The sequence below is a fragment of the Musca autumnalis genome, unplaced genomic scaffold (genome assembly GCF_047663935.1).
Source record: "Musca autumnalis isolate F117 unplaced genomic scaffold, ASM4766393v1 scaffold_1, whole genome shotgun sequence".
Lineage (NCBI taxonomy): Eukaryota > Metazoa > Arthropoda > Insecta > Diptera > Muscidae > Musca > Musca autumnalis.
The window spans coordinates 216,438,432-216,458,852 of record NW_027411644.1 but is presented as its reverse complement, the minus strand read 5'-3'; the positions used below and the strand labels follow the sequence as shown (position 1 = coordinate 216,458,852).

The following is a 20,421-nucleotide window of genomic DNA, read 5'->3' as shown; positions in this document are numbered from 1 at the left end:
ACAATAGTAGCTCTGTTCCTTTACGTGTAAGAATCTTCAAGTTTTACAACTTTTTACTCGAAAAGCGTTCCTTTACTTCATACACCATACAATTCATATGGGAGCAGTTTACAACTTTTGCTACTTTTGCCGGTTTTAACACTTTCAAAAGTAAAGGAACAGACCAATTATGAATATTGATAAAGACAACACATGTCCAGGTTTTGCCAAGTGAATGAAGAAGTAGTGTACTAAAGGGATAATTAAAAGTCACAACAAAGCAGAAAAGAAAACAATACAAAGGAAAGAAACAAAAAACAAAGAAGAATAGAATAAAGAATTCTTGTAATTTTTTTGTCTGATAAAAAGACTCATAAATGACTCACTAAAGACTCATAAACGATTATAAGCATGGCTCAAAAAAGACTCGAAAAAGAGTCACAAATTAATCAACAAATCACCAATAAATGATGACTCGAAACTAATGCAGAGGAAGACTCATTTGTGATTTGTTTAGAAGAGTCGGCTGAGCTTACGTTTTCTTCCCGACATAGCAGTCATTTATGATCAGAAAATGTCCTCATATTCCAGCTTTTTAATCGTGCAGTCGGATGAAAAAAGTCTCCAATTTGATAAAAAATTTCAAAAAATGCTGCCTGGGGTCTTACTGAAATAGGCCACTGGAGGTCTTATCCATTTAATTTCACTTTTTCCCATAAAAAAGTTTTGAGAAGACAATTTCAAAACTATTCACAATTATCGTTACACCGAGTAGAGTGCTATGAAGGAAAACTGCTTTCGACCCCAGAAGATAAACGAACAAATCAATTATGTTGTTGTCTTTTGCACTTGGCTTGGGATTTCCTACACTATCTGCTTAATGGGTCATTAGTCAATTATTTTTCTATTAAAAATATCAAAAAATTATTTGATAAAAAATGTTCATATTATCAGCCGTGCGGCGACTGCTTGACAAGTTGACCAGCGTTTGATGGATAATTGGTACCATTACAAGAAATCAGTTGGCTTTCAGTAGCTCAACGGAAAGGGTCATATTTTTTGCAAGAAAAAAGGGAAATATTATTTATTTGAAAACGGGGTGTAAGTTCGTAAAAGTTTTAAAGAAAAATCCTGGAGAAAATAATATTTTCTATCAATTCTAGTCTAAATAAGAAAGCATCAAAATGGGGGACATGTTTCGCAGTGAGAAAATGTCCTTGTGCCAGGTTTTCCTGCAACCGGAAGCGGCATATGAGACAATTGCCCAGTTTGGTGAAGAAGGATGTGTACAGTTTCGTGATGTAAGTTGGCAATTGGTTTCCGTATTGGCTCCAGCTGATGTAATTTTTTCTCCCTTCCCTCTTTCCTTTCCTAGATGAACGATGGCCTAACCTCCTATCAACGCAAATATGTTGCCGAAGTTAGACGTTGCGATGAAATGGAACGAAAAATCCGTTTCATTGAAAGTGAAATTAAAAAAGATGACATACCCATACCCGAGCTGGAGCCTGAGGCCATACCACCAGCCCCCAAACCCCGTGAAATGATCGACTTGGAGGGCCAATTGGAAAAGACCGAAAAAGAAATCATTGAATTGGCCCAAAACGATGTCAATTTGAAATCGAACTTTTTGGAATTGACCGAAATGCTGAGAGTATTGGAAAAGACCCAGGGTTTCTTTGAGGAACAACAGGTGGTCAATATGGAATTGAGTAAAAATGCCGAAGATCATCACAATCAGGGTGGTGGTCATTTGGGTTTTGTGGCCGGTGTTGTGAGCCGTGATAGAGAATTTGCCTTTGAGCGCATGTTGTGGCGTGTGGCCCGTGGCAATGTCTATGTAAAGCGTTCCCAACTGGAAGAGTCCCTGAAGGATCCCAAGACGGGTAATGTTATGTACAAAACCGTATTTGTGGTCTTCTTCCAAGGTGAACAGCTGAGATCAAGGGTTAAGAAAATTTGTACCGGCTTCCATGCCTCTATGTATCCCTGTCCCGAAGACCATTCAGAGCGCAATGAAATGATTAAGAGTTTGAGAACACGTTTGGATGATTTGAATGTGGTATTGAAACAAACGGAGGATCAACGTAAATGTGTGCTCACCGCTGTGTGCAATCAACTCTCCAAATGGGCTGTTATGGTGCAAAAAATGAAGGCTGTCTATCATACCATGAATTTGCTCAATCAGGATGTTACCAGCAAGTGTTTGATTGGTGAATGCTGGGTACCGAATCGTGATTTGCCTGCAGTGCAATTTGCTCTTGCCGAAGGTTCCAAGGCTGCTGGCAGCCATGTTCCCTCATTCTTAAATGTTGTGGAAACTAATGACACCCCTCCAACATATTATCGCACCAATAAATTTACTCGAGGTTTCCAGAATTTGATTGATGCCTACGGTGTGGCCACCTATCGTGAAGCCAATCCTGGTCTCTACACCTGCATCACCTTCCCTTTCCTGTTCGCTGTGATGTTTGGTGATATGGGTCACGGTTTTATTCTTTTCCTCTTCGGTTTGTGGATGGTTGTGGATGAAAAGCGTTTGGGTCGTAAACGTGGTGGTGAAATTTGGAACATCTTCTTTGCCGGTCGTTATATTATTTTGTTGATGGGTCTTTTTGCCATATACACCGGTTTCCATTACAATGACATGTTCTCGAAATCGATAAATGTGTTCGGCACCACATGGAAAGTGAGGTATAATCGTACCACCGTCTTGACAAATGCTGCTGGCCTTACCCTAGATCCCCGTTATTCCTCGGATGGAGTTTATGTCATGGGTATGGATCCCATATGGCAATTTGCCGACAATAAAATTATCTTCTTGAATACCTATAAGATGAAGCTGTCCATTATCTTCGGTGTGCTGCATATGGTATTTGGTGTCTGCATGTCAGTGGTTAATTTTGTCTATTTCAAACGTTATGCCAGTATCCTGTTGGAATTCTTGCCACAAATGATCTTCCTGTTGTTGCTGTTCGGTTACATGGTTTTCATGATGTTCTACAAGTGGGTTAAGTATTCGCCCAAATCAGATGTTTTGGCAGATACACCTGGTTGTGCCCCCTCCGTTCTGATTATGTTCATTAACATGGTCCTCTTTAAGTCTTCGGAAGTTTCACCCGGCTGTGATGAGAATATGTTTGCCGGTCAAACTAAATTGGAAATGATATTTGTTATTGTTGCTGTCATTTGTATTCCATGGATGTTGATTGGCAAGCCATTGTATATTAAGTATACACGCAAGCATAAACCTCAGGTAAGTGTTGAAGAAGAGTGTAGTGTAAGCTTTGATAGTGTGTGTTAATGAAATTGAAAGATATCTATGTGGCAATAGTTTGGGATGATAGGTTGATGGTCTTCGGAAAATAGTAATATTCGAATTCAACGGAATCTTTATGGTTCACCTTCGCAGAAAGGATTGTTTTATAACTGATTACCTCGTAATAATTTACGATTATACGAGGGACACTAGAAAAGTTTGCGGTCTAGGCAACACGCAGTGTCGCCAGGCGTAATTTTACATTTTTTTGGAAAGCTTGACTGTTTTTAGCCTAACTTGGCGTTTACACAAGACAGACTGTCTGCAAATACAACTCTGATTTACTAATACATACAAGCATTTGGCTAGTTGCCTCGGCACTGTCTGGTAATTTTCGTAGACTGTAAACATGGACATTTTTGAACAAATGAAAACAAAACTATTTCAAATAACAAAAAAGACAGCAGGACTGGGTTGCAACAAAACAACAACAAAATATGTATACGGAAAACAAAAAGAAATCGTTGATTTTCATTCATAATTATACAACTGTTTTTGCAGTTGTCTGGACGCCTACATCACACAGGCAAGTTTTGGGTTTTTAACAATCAATACATGTACTCAACCGTCATGTGTAAACGTAGGGTAAGCGTACTCAGAACAGTTTGACATACGACCATGTGTTCGATTGTTTACAGTGGCTTGATTGAGACACCTCCAAAACATGGTTTTTGAACGCTTTACAGCATTTTCTGGCAACGAAAATCGTTAACCACTCCTTTTTTTATGTGCTGGAATAAAATGATGTCATCAATTCCACGTTTTGTTAGGTCAAACAGGCGCTGGTTTGAATCGATGTGTGAGAGCCCATATTGCCATGGTGCAGAATGCGTATCTCTTGTGCGTTTTTCTAATTTCACAGGAGACTTCAGGCAAACAAATTGTAGTGTAACACTCAAAATTAACCGTCCTACATTTCCGAAGCCATATAGTCGCCACATGGTTAGTTTTGCAGAAGAAACAGGCGACCTTTTGCTTCGAAGTGCCTTCTTACATGAACAACTTTCGTTGGATTTGGCACGTTTTCGAAGACCCAAACGGCCAATTTCTGCTTTGTTTCGGGTTCCTAAGCAAAGATCCTAGATTCGTCGTCTCTTACGATCTTATAAACGTCGTTTGAAGCACAGCGATCGATTTTATGCACAATTTCTTTGAACTAATCCACAAAAGCCTTTTTTTTTGAGCGATTGTCCAATTTTGCTGGATCTAACGAGAAAAATCCATTTTTGAGGCCAGGTGTTTACGCAATATCAAATGTAAGTTGGCAGAAGAAATGCCCAAGGATGTCTCTATCCCACAGTATATAACATGGCGATCACGTATTATCTGTTCACGCGCGGCATATTTTTTTCTTGCACAACGTCCGATTTTGGGCGACCCTCACGACCTTCGTTTTCTGGCGAGTGCCGGCCACGATTGAATTCATTAAACCAGTTTTTCATAGATCTATAGGATGGTCCTTTATCGACATACAAAGATTTAATTTGATCGATGCACTCTTGCCGTGATAATCCACGTCGAAAATTGTGAAAAATTATAGTACGAAAATGTTCACAAGTAAATTCCATTTTTTTGCAAAGTGATTTTTTCAAGTCACTGTAAACAACCCAACACATGGTCGTATGTCAAACTGTCCTGAGTACGCTTAGGCTAAAAACAGTCAAGCTTTCCAAAAAAAAAATGTTGAATTCGCATTTAAACGAATTCGTCGGTCACATTTATTCTTGAGCTCGAGTCGTCATAAAATTGGGGAAGAGTTCTTTGTTTCTATACAAAGAACTAAGAGAACTTAAGAGTCCAAGTGGCGTTGGACGAAACTAGTCTTCTCTGCCTCTCCCTAAAGTAAATCAATTTTCACTACACCCACTTTAAAAACTTGTTGTTTTTTAAATTTGAAAACAACAAATATGAGATTTAGCTGGTTTTAAAAATAATAAATAGTCGAATCAATTCTTTAAACATCCACGACTATAGTTCTAAATGTCATTTATGTAGTCCAACCTAAAGATTTTTCTTTTCCTCAGAAAATATAAATATTCGTATCTAATAGATTCTTTAAGGTTCTTAATAATACATCCGCATAGACCTCTATGGCAATAGCTTTGGAAAATAGATTGTCTTCTGAAAATAGTAATATTCGAATCAAACGGAATCTTTATGGTTCGTAATCGCCGACAGGATTGTGTTAGAATTAGTTTTTTTTACAAATATTTTGTAACCCCTTGATTATAGCTGTAAGGGTCTTCGGAGAATTTTTTTTTAAATCCATAACTGTTACAGTGTTTTTAAAACTAAAAAGAATGGATCTCAGCGTGAGGTTGTCCTTGTTTTGGCAGGGGTTGTAAACGTCTTGCATAACATTGATCGTCCGCTCTCAGCACTGATTGCTTCCGGCAATGCTGATTGGATAATCAATATTATTTCCAGTGAGTCTTCAAACATTTGAAAGGTTTTGGGTAGTCATTCAGAGTTGTAGAAAGTTCAGCGCAGAACAATTGACTACTGAACCAATGATCAGGCCATGAGTAAAAAAGGAATTAACAGATTTTACGGGTGTTCCGGGTTTCAGGCATAAGCATAAACGCAAGGAGAGCTAGAATACCATGAGAGTTCTTGTGTGCATGCCAGATGTTTGGGATCTGCTTAAACTTTGCAAATAGGAGCACACTCTTCTAAGTGAAGTGAGGTGGTACAAAAACTTCATGTTGTCTATGCAACAGCCTCTTTCCGTAATCTCGGTTTTATCATTAGTGAAGGCTTTCCTGTAGAAAGAAGTACTCGATTTTGTGATATAATCGACAGCTGGAGCTCTTCTTCCATGGCAAGGCGAATATCGCGATCCAGTACATGATGTTGAACTTTGGTGTGGTGTGACCTTTCTATTCGAACATCTACTGCCACAATTGTTGTATCGGCAACAATCATCACAATTGGTTGATAGAGTTGCTGAACGAATACATCCCGCCGATAAATAGCTGTATTCCAGATTACAGGCCCAACATTAGCCAGCACTTGGAAGGTCACAACTGTCTGGTCTTGGCGGACTTTAATGCCCATCATGAGTTGTGGCATCCGGTCCTCGAAAACGACCAGTAGTGCGATTCTCTAACTCATTTTTTGAGTTACCGACAATTATCGGTAAAATTAAAATGCTTATAATTTCGGTAATTACCGATGTTTTTCGGTAAGTTAGCGACGAATACAAAGCAGCCGTAAAGTTCTACCGATAGCAAGAATGTTGTCAACTTTTATTTGAACTTTTCATTCATAATTTTGCGTTTCAATTTTACCGATTTTTGTCGGTAACTCAAAAAATGAGTTAGAGAATCGCACTACAGAGGGGTATTGTGCTGGCTGCGCTGATTGATAGCTCTACCTTTTGCACGGTCAATGAGGACGCCACTACAATTAGCGGAGAGTGTTACAGACAAAACCATCGTGTCAAAAGGTCTGACAAATGACGTCAACTTTCAACCTGTCATTTCTCTTGGGTCAGACCATCTCCCCATAATTGTCTCCATCAGCAGACCACCCGATTTCATCACCTCTGAACGCCGCACTAAATGGCCGAGATTCAGAGAGTTCACTAATAACCGTATCAGATAACTGGCAAACTCTTCTAATGTTCGGGTAGTAGCAAAGACGTTCCGAGATATAATCACTGATGCAGCCGCTCGCAATATACCTGCTGGTCGAATACCCGAATACCAAAAATTAACGTGATGAGATTTGTCATGCCAACACCAGTTGGCACTGGAAGTGAACAAAAGTGGAACGAGTGGTTAAATCATCTGAAGGGTTGCAACATTGGTGCCGAAATAAGTGAATTGTGGGCAACGGTTATGTAACTCTCGAACCCTGGAAAGAAGAAAGATAGGACCTCAGTCACATTTGGCGACGTTACGCTGAATGACCCGAAAATATGCACAATTTATTTCAGTCGACACTTTATCGACCCCGGCAGTGAGAGGACGAAAAGAAGAGTACTCAGTCACATTAGATCTTTTCCTCCCGAGGATGAACCACTACAATTCACAATGGATGATGTTGCGAATGTCATCAGGAACGGCGAAATCATCCAATGCGTTAGGTTCTGATGGAATCTCCATGATAATGCTGAAACACTGAATGTGCTGGGAGTCGAGTATCTCACTAAAGTTCTCTACATGTCGCTAGTCATTCACATCGTTCTCGAAGTGTGGAAAATAGGCAGGGTGGCCAGGCAAGGATGTCATCAAAGGTGACCGATTTCGCTTTTGTCGCCTGTAGCAAAGACTTTTGAGGCTTTACTTCTCCCAGCGTCAGAAATAGTTATCCATTTGCCGATCATCAACATGTTTCCCATAAGCAGTACACCACGACAACAGTGCTGCACGCCATCTCCACACATATTAGTCCAGGACCCAACCAGAGCAAGCCGTGCGATAGAACAGTGATGGTGGCGCTTGACTTATCCAAAACTTTTGATACTGTCAAGCACACCACTCTGTTTGAGGACATCAACTATATGTGTGGACGCCAGTCGCACGTGGGTGATATTTACGAAACTTTTTAACCTCTACACTTCCTGTATTCCACCCCCTCCAGACAGCATTGAGATACTAACGTAAGCGGATGATTGTACAATATAGGCGTCAGGTACGTTCTCTGATGCCGTTTGTGAAAGTCTGTACTCCTATTTGACTGATCTTACCACCTTTTCCACGCGAGGAATATGCAAATATCCGCCACTAAATCTACGGCCACTCTGTGCACCACATGTACTATAGAGTTGAACACTGAGTTGAATGACATGTCGATGTCAAGATTCTAGATGTTACATTTGACAGCATGTTCACTTCGTCCTCCCATGACACAACTATATGTGACAAGCTGAGTTGTAGGAACAAGGTCGTCAAGTCCCTATGTATAACTCGATAGGTTGGTCTGTGTTAAGCTATGCGGTGCCAGTGTGGTCCGCGAATAGAAGTGCAACACGACGGAAAAATATTTAAACCTGTCAGAATGCCGCCCTGAGTATTGTAACAGGGTGCCTCCTCGTGCAGTCTGTGAACCATATACATGAGGGAACAAAGATTCTTCCAGCACAGCAACACAATGGCATGCTTTCGTTGCAGAACTTGCTCGGGTGATACCGTGAGAGCCATCACAATCATCATATGGTGGATAGGACATCACAGAACATTATCCCTAGATCAGCAAGCCTACACTATGCAACACTGAAAATGCAAACAACTTCTAGTATTAATTTTTTGAAAGTACATATTAGACTACAAAAACCCTAGTTGGGTTTTGTCCTGTCAGATCCAGTTCGGATTTTATGGCCTCATCTAAACCGGGCTAAATCTACACTTTTTTTGCATTTATCAGGCCTTTATCTCAGAAACGAATAGGAATTTGGCTCTGCTGTCTTTAGCAATATTGTAGCCATAAACTAGTAGAACTTAACTTTTGAAGAAACCACATAAGAAAAACTCCATCTAGGGCATCAAAATCTATAAAATATAGAAAATTTTACATAATTGCTGAAATTTTGGTCAGTATCGGCTAAACTATTGGGAGTTGAACCAAGTAACCTTTTGCAAAAATCTTCCAAATAAAGTTCTCAACAATTCTTTAGAACATTCTGAAACTCTAAAATGCTTAGTCCCGGGCCACACTACAGTAATTTCACTGAAATTTTGATATGAAATTATGAGTCTCCAGATCGACATCCATAGTTGAGTAAAATGATAAAATTGCTGTAGTGGGGAATTCGATTTAAGAACACCTAATTTCATGAAATTTTTCAATGAAATTCACGCTAGTATGGACCGGGACTTACTTCATGTTGTTTCAGCGGTATTTTGCATCATATCTTTTACAACAAGTATTTTAAACACAGTTCACACCAACAGTTTATTCTCGCATTTCGGATTTCACTACATTATTGACATTTTTATTAAATCGTCGTTGAGAAATGTACTGAAAACAACGGGACAGAGGCATTTTACAACAATGATATGTTCTGAAGAGTTGTGTATTACATTCCAGGGAATATTAACGGTTTTGGAGATACGGTGCGAAATGTATAAAAATTGTGGTGTTTTTGCATATATTTTGAAATTTGAGGCAATAAATGTAGTTTTTCGAGCTCATTATTTCTCTAAATATTGTTTTCTTGTCCTTATCTACAAATTTGCTTCAGAGGTCAGAAGAAGATTCGCATTGGTTTCAGAGATATAGCCCCGAATTTCTTTAAAAACTCAATATTTAACCATGTTTAGATGGGGCCATAAAATCCGAGCTGGATCTGACACAACAAAACCCAACTAGGATTTCTTGGCGTTTGGGTCTGTACTTTCAAAAAATCTTCAGTTCGAATTGTTTGCACAAGATCACCTTAAAAAATCACCTGCAGTCGTAGATGCCATTAACGACTATCGTGTGAATGCTGTCCTCGGAAAACATCCCCATCTAACAAACAAGGGTAGTTTTGGTTCAACTACGCTGGAGATGGTGCAGCCGTCTAAATTCCTATGGGGCAAGAATCGATGACACCGTGCAAAACATCTGTCCAGCATGAGACACAGGCCATCATAACACACTTCACCTTTTCAATTGCCCTGCAAAACCTACTCAACTAACTCCAGTAGTTTTGTGGATAGAACTATTCGAAGCAGCTTCCTTTTGCTCGTCGATGCTGCATTGTCATCCTCCAAAGGACTATCTGCACTATCAGGTATCTCTGAGCCAAGCGTGGTTGATATCGACACCAGCAAGTTTGCCGCTGGAGTACTCAATGCGGTGCCTTTGCTCTCAATTTGCAGTTTGTAGATGTTCTTCTCCTGTCTGCAGAAAGTGATAGTAATATTCGAATCACGTCGGAATCTTTAAGGTTCCTAATGATAATAAGACAGTGCTACAATTGGACACTTAAAAATTACACACGCTATAATAATAATATATTTATAACCTTGTATTACATGAATAAATCCGATTTGTGGGATGTCTTTAGATCTGCTTGTCTCAGAAATCTCGCAGACATTTCAATTTACAAAGTTTGTAATATTAGCTATCTTTTGAAAATATCCCATTTTTTTTTTAAATTCTTAAAAAATATATTAAAATTCTTAAAAAATATTTCTAGCACCCCGATGACTTCAAATCCACCGATACTTTGGAAATGATTGAAGGTGATACCGCTGTTGTTGTTGAAGTAACAGGAATAAGCAATCGCGATGATGGTGGTCATGGTGGACACGATGATGAACCAATGAGTGAAGTTTGGATTCATCAAGCCATTCACACCATTGAATATGTGCTCAGTACAATTTCTCACACTGCCTCCTATTTGCGTTTGTGGGCCTTGTCATTGGCTCATGCTCGTAAGTTAGTAAACAATATTTTTATTAACTTATAAAGAAAAACCCAATTTCTCTTTCCACAGAATTGTCTGAAGTACTTTGGACCATGGTGCTGTCATTGGCCCTACAAATGAATGGCTATACCGCTTCAATTGCCATATTTTTCATTTTTGCCATTTGGGTATTCTTTACCATGGCCATTATGGTTATGATGGAAGGTTTGTCGGCTTTCTTGCATACTCTGCGTTTGCATTGGTAAGTTGGAGAACTTAAATTATAGTCAAGTATGGGTTTTCAATTTCTAATTTATTTCTTTAATTTCAGGGTCGAATTTATGAGCAAATTTTATGAAGGTGCTGGTGTCATTTTCCAACCTTTCAGCTTTAAGGCCATCTTGCAAGGTGAAGAGGAAGACTAATTGCAAAATATTTATGTAAATAAATTCGCAATTTCATAAATTTATATATGTAATTTTGTTTTTCTTTATACAAATTAATCGATGGACAATGTCCTACCAAAAGGGTTCTAAAGAAAATGTTGTAGCTGTAAAAATTCTCTAGAGGATTGACCGTTATGATTTGTTCATAACGGTAAACCCTACGAAATTATCATAAAGGTCAATCATGTAGAGAATTTTCATAGCTACAAAATTTTCTTTAGACTCATTTTGATAGGGTAATTGAGCCAAAACTACTCTGGTTTGTCGTGGAAGCCGACGCTCTTCAGCTTCAGCGATAGATGTGGGATGTGCTCCGATGACTGCATTCACACAATAGTTGCTTATGGTCTTAGCAACTGTGTCCGTGTGAATGGTGTTCAAACCTGTCTGATATGCCTGTTGATCTAGAGGTTCTCTCCTATACTGTTGACCGTCGTCTCTAGAGCATGAATATCCTTCTTGATATGCCTGGGTGTATCATTGGCCAGCAGATGGTGATTGAGATGGGTCTCACGGTAACACCCGATCAAGTACTGCAACGATAGCATTTCATTATGTTGTCGTACTGGAAGAATGTAGATGGTCCACTGTAGATTTGAGGAGGCACCCTGTTGCTGTTCTCAGGGCGGCGTTCTGACAAATTTGAATCTAATCTCACTGCATGTCACATAAATTCGGGGACCAAACTGGCGCCGCATAGCTTACCACAGACCGACCTATCGTTTTATACGTGGTCAACAAGGTTTCTTTATCTGCACCCCAAGTGCTGCCGGCTAGGGACTTGAGGACCTTGTTCCTACATTTCAGTTTATCGGGGCTTGGATTTCTTGTTCCTGAATTTTACATACGACTGGCGACCACACATATAGTTGATTATCCAACGTTTCAGACTTGTCCGGAGGGTTGTCTGCTCGATGTCCTCTAACAGCGTGGAGTGCTTGACAGTATCAAAGGCTTTTGATAAGTCAAGCGCCACCATCACTGTTCTATCACACGGCCGCTCCTGGTTGAGTCCTCGACAAATATGTGTGGAGATGGCGTGCAGCGCTGTTGTCGTGCTGTGCTGCTTACGGAATCCATGCTGATGATCGGCAACTTGATAGCTATTTCTAATGATGGGGAGGACTAAGGCCTCAACGGTCTTCGCTACAGGTGACAAAAGCGAAATCGGCCTGTACGATTCACCTTTACTGGCATCCTTGCCTGGCTTCAGTAGCCCATTTTCCAGACTTCGGGAACAATAAGGGTGGCTAGAGACAGGTTGAGAACTTTAGTGAGATACTCCACTCCCGGCTCATCTAGCTGTTTCAACATTACCATGGAAATTCCGTCAGGGTCCAACGCTTTGGATGTTTTAGCGTTCCTGATGGCATTCGCAACATCATCCATTGTAAACTGTGGTGGTTCATCCTCGGCAGGTAGAGATCTAATGCGACGTAACACTCTTCTCTTCGCCCTGTCACTCTCGGGGTGCTCGACAAACAATCGATTGAAATAACTTGCACACCTCTTCGGGTCAATCAACGTAACGTCGCCAAACGTGACTGAGGTCCTGTCATCCCTCCTTCCGGGGTACGAGAGTGACTTAACCGTTGTCCACAATTTTCTTATACCGGCTCCAATGTTGCAACTCTTCAGATGATTTAACCACTTGTTCCGATTATGCTCACCGACCAACCTTTTAAATTGCAGTGTCGGCGAAGCTCATTTGCGAATGCCGTCGCCTTTGCTGGGGAATTTGCTTTCACTTCGGGTATTCAACCAGTACGTACATATATGGCGAGCAGCTGCAGCAGTGATGCTGTATCGGAACGGTTTTTCTGCTACCCGAACATCAGAAGGATTGGACAGATATCTGAAGCGGTTATAAAGGAACTCTCTGAAACGTGGCTAATTTGCTGTAACACTCTCATTGACCGTGCAAATAGTAAAGCTATCAATAAACTCAGCCAGCACTATCACCATCTGCTCATTTCCGAGAACCGAATGCCACAACTCATGATGAGCATGAGTCCGTCAAGACCAGTCGGTTATGACCTTCCAAAAGCGGCCGAATGTTGTAAAGCTATTTATCGGCGTATATGTATATATGTATGTATACCTTCAGCAACTCTACCCCGGAAGTTCCAAACCTTACTGCTACCCCCGTACATTCCATGTAGGGGTCATAAGAGTCAGGCCCAGAAGAGATAGGACTGGTGCAATAGTATGATCCTTTTTCCGTTTGTTCTAACCATCATCATTGTGATGATTGTTGCCGATACAGCAAAATGAGAGGCGTTGTAGTTTGACTGCAGCAAATGTTCCAAGAGAAAGGTCATCCCACACCCATATTCAGCATAATTTGCTGGAACGCGTTAACATGGAAGATGAGCTCCATAGATCGACTAAATTACCACAAATCGAGTGCTTCTTTGTGCCGGAATTAATGAACAGTTATGATTACTTAAAAACAACCTTTAGCAATGAGATTAAGGAAACAGACGGCTGCAGAGACGACATGACGTTTCTCTTCCGTCACTTCACTGGGAGGTGTGAGTGATTCCTTTTTTAATGTTTAAGGAGATCCCTGCATTGCACGCTCCTTGGAACTCTCGTGCCATACTAGCTCTTCTCGCATTTATTATGATGTCTGAAACGCGGCACTGGTGTCGTAAAATCTGCTCACTCATTTATTACTAATGGACTAATGGGCTGTTCATCGGTTTAGAAGATTTTGAAGAATTATCTGTAGTTCTAAACGACTTCTCAGAAACCCTCAAATGCTTGAAGAGCATTGATGCTCAAAATAAAAAAGAGAGTAAAGTGGTGAAAGAATCACAAGAAAGTTTGTATCAGCATTCAGTGGTTGCTAGACCTGTGACCAGTAAACATGTGGCGGGTGTGTGCGGTTTCGTTCAGTGTCCCCACTAAAATTATGCCTACATCCATGCATATGTTTACTTGTCGGCTGTTCAACGACGACTGTTTGTTATTCTCATATACGTTAACGTATATGGATGATCTTGACTGTTGAAGAGCCGCTGGAAATGAGATGCTGTGAGCGTGCTAGAGAGAGAACAACCTCTCACTGAGATAAGTCCTCTCCACGTGGAAACATGGAAAAGAGAGAAATGGAAAAGCGAGAGTGTAAAAGCATCGAGTTGTACAGGAGCGAGAACGAAGTCAGAAATCAACTAGTTAGCACCGTCTAGCACGAAGAACGTGTGCATGACTATTGGAACCTAAGCATTCTGTGGCCCGCTCACAGGAAAAAATATGCGGCTTTCGACCTGGCATATACACCATTGACCAGATATTGACCTTGCGGAAAATCCTGGAGAAGACGCAAAGGATGCAGATAGATAACTACCAACTTTTTGTCGATCATAAAGCTGCCTTTGACTGCGCCCTACGTCCAAAGGTATTCCAAGTATCCCCGGTATCGGTTTAGTGATATGATTTTAACTGATACACGGTCCACATTAAAAATAGGAATAAACCTTTTCGCTACCAAAAGCGATTTCAGGCAAGGAGACAGACGGGCATGTTCTGGCATTCACCTCTGCACCTCACGTGTATCGAATACGTAAAGCTGTTCTGCAACACACTTTACACCTAGTTGGGGTGTATTCCTCACACTCTAATTTTGATGGCGAGAGCTGAGTGAATCCTTATTTTTTAAAGAAACTAATTGCAAATTCCTACAAAAAACTGCATAGGACTAAAATTTAATGTGTTTTCTACGAGTATTTAAAAAAATATTTAATTTTCTTAACACAATATGATTTAAAAATGTATTTTTTCTTAAAGTACCCAATTCAACAAGTACGTGCTCTTGTAGAAGTTCGTTTCTTTGTTTACGCCTGTTTCGTAAAGAGCAGTACACATTGTCAGTTTTGAATGTCGATATTTCGCAGTTATCGATAACTGTCCAACGGTCAGAAAGAAATAATACAATATACACCAATACTTGCTTATGCTGACGACATTGACACAATTGGCCGATCAGTAAAATAATAACTTATACCTTTAATAGTACTTTTAGACTATGGTGGATTTAGCAAATCCAGTCAATTTAAGTTGTCATTTTCATACAATATATGTCAAATAAATCGAGATAATGCTCTTAAACATGTTATAAGTGTATAGTCTAACAGGCGTTTAAGAAGGTTAAAGAAGAATCTGCTAAACTGCATCTGGCAGTAAACGACGATAAGACTAAGTTGGTGGTATCGACGCGCAAGTTGCTTCTCCTGTAAACTTGTAATTTTGTTAGTTTCATCTTTTGGCACTTATGGTGACGATATGAGGTTGTTAAAAATTCGTCACCCTAGTAAATATACCTTTAAATATTACGATTCAAGTAATTCATTGCAATGTCCAAAATGTTTCAACTAAAGGCTTCGAACATAAGAATCTTGGCATTCTTGCTTAAGTAATTTCAGATAAAAGAATAAAGAGCGACCGAGCCGAATTCGAACTGCGTTAAGTTTTCCTTTTAGCCTTCTACCTTTACAGACTGCGTGACGAAGTTCGTCGTGTCCACTAGTTTTTAAAGAAAATATAAACCTTTTTCCTTGGCCTACTGAAAGAAAACAGCTCATTTTAATGATAACAATTTTCTATCAAATATTGACAACACAATAGCTGACTTGACGTCCCATATAAACATTTATCAGATAATTCCATTTATAATTACCACTTAGGTTATTTTTAATTTGGCCAATTAATAGCAACCTGAGTGGTCATTAACCAGCAGATAGTGTTTAATATTCCAAGTAAAAGTGGAAAATAAAAAAAAAACATTGAAGAAGTCATATGAAACTGATCCAACAAAAGGTAACCTTATCTATACGAGGGAATAGACAACTTTTATTCTTTGCACCCTGCTAGAGACACGTGATAATACAAAGATTCCGTTATATGTATGAGTTCATATATATCGGACCAAAAAAGGCCTTGTTACAAAGTCAATATTTACATTAGGCAATTTTCCTAGCGGCAAATGTCAGTTTGTAGGTGAGAGAGGGTATTGTCTCACCTCTCTCTCCTTCAAGAAAAATGGCCTAATGTAAATTGGGACTAATGCTTAGTTTACATTTACGAAATCCACTCGATTTCAACTGTCAATTCCTTTGTGCATACGTCAAATGAAAACTCATCTGAAATCCATTCGATTTCATTTGACGTTTAAGCAATGGAATTGACAGTTGAAATCGAGTGGATTTCGTAAATGTAAACCAAGTATTACACCAAGGATTTTACCTGGTTGATCGCGGCCAACGTGTCAAAAGATGTAAAATTCTTCTATGTGGCAATGTTTTTGCCAAATCATGAATGAAAATCACTAGTGTTACCACATGACTTCAAAAATTGCACCTAGAAATTACTAGAGTTGCGTCGTTCATGAACGAACCGGCTCAAAGGAACGATTCCGTGAAAAGAACGAACGGATCCGTATCCAGCACATTCTTTTATATCGTTCATTTAGATCCCCGATGGACGAGTCATTGCTGCTTACAAAATTAGCAGCATTGGTTTTGCAGTCAAACTCTAAACAAACGCTGCGTTAGCGGAAGCAGCACAAATTTCCACACAAAACATACAATGATTCAGAGAGCTACTCTCGCTCAGTAACTCACCTCATTCAGTAGCACATCTCGGTCATATCTTTCTTTTGCATCATTCGTTCATCTGGTTCTTTCATATCAAAACCACCACCACTACGTTCAGAAACAAAACCAACCCCATTAGCACACAAACAAGCAAGAAACACAACAGTTGTGTCATTCGTGAACGAACATTTTCAAAAGAACGACGGAGTCATATGCAGCAGAGAACGAAAGACTTCAAAAGAAAATAATACAGTCAAATGTATTGTTGAACGAAAAAGAGCCAACGAACGAAGTAAACGACCCGGATCTTTTTGGTGAACGGAATAAAAAAGATCGATCCGCTCAGTGAACGAGATTGCCCAACACTAGAAATTACCAAACGCGTAGGCGTTGAAATTACGGGCATGAGGCCTGTAATTTCTACGCGTAGTTATGTATGAGTTCATAGATATCTCCCGTGCATGACACAATAATACAGGTACAACGGCAAAAACAGCTGAGTTTCATTATGCATTATTGTAAATAAAGTCACATACCAAAGGTAAACAAGCAATTAACAGTAATGCGTTATTGTGAACAAATTTGACGTTTGGTATGGTAAATGGCACAATTATTGTTACTGATGTAACACCTTCTTATTCCACCATGCTCCCGTGTAATCAAAATGTTATAATTTCAACACATCCGTAACTTTACCGGGTCGAAAACGGCCGTGTTACTTACATCAATGACTTTTCCCTGTTAATCGTTGCCACTGTGTAAAAATTGTAAAACACTTATATGTGGCAATGTTTTTGCAAAATCATGAATGAACATCGCCAATGTTACCACATATTTTCAAAAATTACACGCCTCGGTAAATGGCACGTAGAAATTACCAAACGCGTAGGTAAAGATAGCTGATGGGTAGCTACCTATCCGGTTACCTATGCGTTGAAATTACGGACAAGAGTGGGTAGTATTTGTATGTTTCGAAAATTAAGTTGGCCTCCGTGATCTTCTTTTTGACGCTAATCCCAATGACGAGTCGAACGTTGGACTCAAACAGAATTTCAATGGTAATGCTGAAGCAACTGGATGAACCCGGGGTTGATTATTTAAGAAGTGTCCTCAATCTATCGTTAGCCACCTATATTGTACCAGTAGTGGAATTCTGTAACTCATTTTTCGAGTTACCGACATATATCGGTAATATCAAAATGCTATTAATTTCGGTAATTAACGAAATTTTTCGGTAGCTTCACAACCGAAATAAAGTTGTCGTTAAGTCCTACCGATAGCAATAGTTTTGTCAGCTTTTATTGATACTTTTCATTCATAATTTTGCGTTTTAATTTTACCGATATTTGTCGGTAACTCAAAAAAGAGTTACAGAATTCCACTACAGGGCCTGGAATGTTGCTAAGGTGGTCCCGCTTAGGACACCAGGCAAGGATGCCAGCAGAGGCGAACCGTACTGACCGATCTCCCTCCTGCCTAGGCCTACTCCCCCCTCCCTCCCTCCTGCCTAGACCTACCCCCTCGATTAGTATGATTCCGGGAAAAATGATGATGATAATACGGCTGATAACGTTCAACGGTGTGACAGTGGCAGATCTGAAGAGGTGCACGTGTTGTTTTAAGGCCTAATTTATAGAGCACTGCGAGGTTTATAGGGAGAAGAGTAATATGTTACGCCCTATATGAACCACCTCAGCCGAGTATGCCAGCAGAAACGAATCGTTAGAGAAGTTTCTAGAGGGAATACTCCTCCCCTCGATTAGAAGCAGTTTCCCAGTTGCCCACAACAGCATTACACGCCATATCCATACTTATCAGTAAATAATACCCTCCCCACATACTGGTGTAGGGTATAAAGACTGAAACAGGGCAGAATGTGTAACCGAACAGTCATGGTGGCTCTTGAACTATCGATACCGTCAACCATGTAAAGCTGTTCGAGGACATTAATGCTTCTCTTCCCTTCAGCAGTGCTTGAAACGTTGGATGTGCCAGTCGTTTTGTAAATCAGAAATAAGAAGTCACAGGTCCGTACAGTTCCCCAAGGCGGGGTTCTATATCCGTTTAACCTCAACCTTTTTGAAATTCCAAGTCCTCCTGACGGCATAGAAATCGTAATGTATTCGGATGATTGTTCGATCTTTGCGTCGTGTCCTATCGTTGATAACGTATGTGATAGGTTAAATGCCTACATAGCTGGCTTAGTGCAGTTCTTCCATCTGGGAAATATGAAAATATCCGCCGCTAAATCCATTGACAGCCTGTTCACCACAAAGACAGCTGGAATAAGGCTCTCCCTGAAAATATCGGTCGATCGTGTCTTGATTCCGAACTCAAGGTGTTGGGTGTAAAGTTGGACATCATGTTTAAGTCGTCCGCCGAAACCACAGCAAGGTCCTCAAGTCGTCGGCCGGCAGCACTTTCGGTGCAGACAAAGAACTCTTGCTGCACTTTTACAAAATAGTAGGCCGGTATGTGATAAGATATGCGGCGCCAGCGTGGTATGCAATTATTAGTGCTACGCAGAGGATGAATTTGCAAACCTTGCAACAATCCGGCTTGAGGACTGCAACAGTGTGCCTCCTCATGACACCAGTAAGCCATCATCATGAGGTGGCGAAGACGGTACATCAACACAACAAAATGTTGTCGATGCAATACCTGCTTGGGTTTACTACCGTGAGCATACACCATCCAGGAACGTCAGGAGAGATCATCATGATCAGCACAGTGCGAGGTTCAAAGCTAAAATCAATAACCTCTCGATCACCGAGCCCATCACGCAGACATGATGTCGTACGGCATCTTGTTTAACTCGTCTGCGCAAACCACATCTATTTGCGATAAGAATGCCGTCCGGAGGACTGCAACAGGGTGCTTCTTCATAATACCAGTAGACCGACCCTCTTCATGAGGAAACGAAGATGCATCAGAACAATAAGATGTTGTCCATGCCGTACATGCTTGGGTGTTACCATCGTGAGCATCCCTGCCACAATCTATTAGATAGGCATCTTCCACAAAGGCACGTCAGGAAAGATCTTCATAATATATATAGAGAGAGAGGTCGAAAGGTACAAACGAGAACCTCAACATCTACGCACCTATCGGGAAAGCCTAGATAGCATTCACACTGATGCAGTTGGACAGGCCGTACAAAAGTACAGAGTGAATGCCGTGCTCTGAGACCACCATCCATCCATCGCAGCAGAAGAACGCCAACTGCCAACGCCAACACGTGTGTTTTTGACCACTTTAAATACGGACAATGCAGCCGTCTCTATTCATATTGGGCCCGAAGTTATAGAACGATACCCAACACATCCCCTGCATGTGAATTGGGACCGCACGAAACGCTGCATTTGTTTAGCTGCCCAGCTAACTCCACTCACCTGTCTCCTAATTCTTGATGGACGCCGCCAGTCCAGGTTGCAGAATTTTTCAATCTGGACACAGGGGAATCTTTATATTCAAGGTTTTCAAGGTGTTTGTCAGCAAAGTGCATGCTTCACTTGCCAGATAAAGCTTACTTACTCACTTAGCTGGCCCCTTACAGAACATTTCTTCCATAGACCGAACTAAGAAAAGATCTCCAATTCGCCTTGTCATCTCGTCATCCACTTGTTTGCGCCATATATTCTTTGGCCTGCCAATTCTGCGTGCACCGCCATGTGGCTCGAATTTATACGCCTTTTTAGCGGGTTCATCATCGCTCATTCTTATTATATGGCCTACACGCAG

At 40.5% G+C, this 20,421-nt stretch overlaps 1 protein-coding gene across 1 annotated transcript; it reads left to right on the top strand.

Moving 5' to 3' along the window:
• The first annotated feature begins 933 nt into the window (after nucleotides 1–933).
• LOC141389111 (V-type proton ATPase 116 kDa subunit a1-like) lies at nucleotides 934–11,106 on the top strand. The gene is made up of 6 exons (XM_073960158.1): nucleotides 934–1,080; nucleotides 1,143–1,280; nucleotides 1,355–3,235; nucleotides 10,428–10,665; nucleotides 10,728–10,899; nucleotides 10,969–11,106. The coding sequence occupies exons 2-6, from the start codon at nucleotides 1,164–1,166 to the stop codon at nucleotides 11,060–11,062; spliced, it is 2,502 nt and encodes an 833-aa protein (XP_073816259.1). The 5' UTR covers nucleotides 934–1,080; nucleotides 1,143–1,163; the 3' UTR covers nucleotides 11,063–11,106.
• The last annotated feature ends 9,315 nt before the right edge of the window (nucleotides 11,107–20,421 follow it).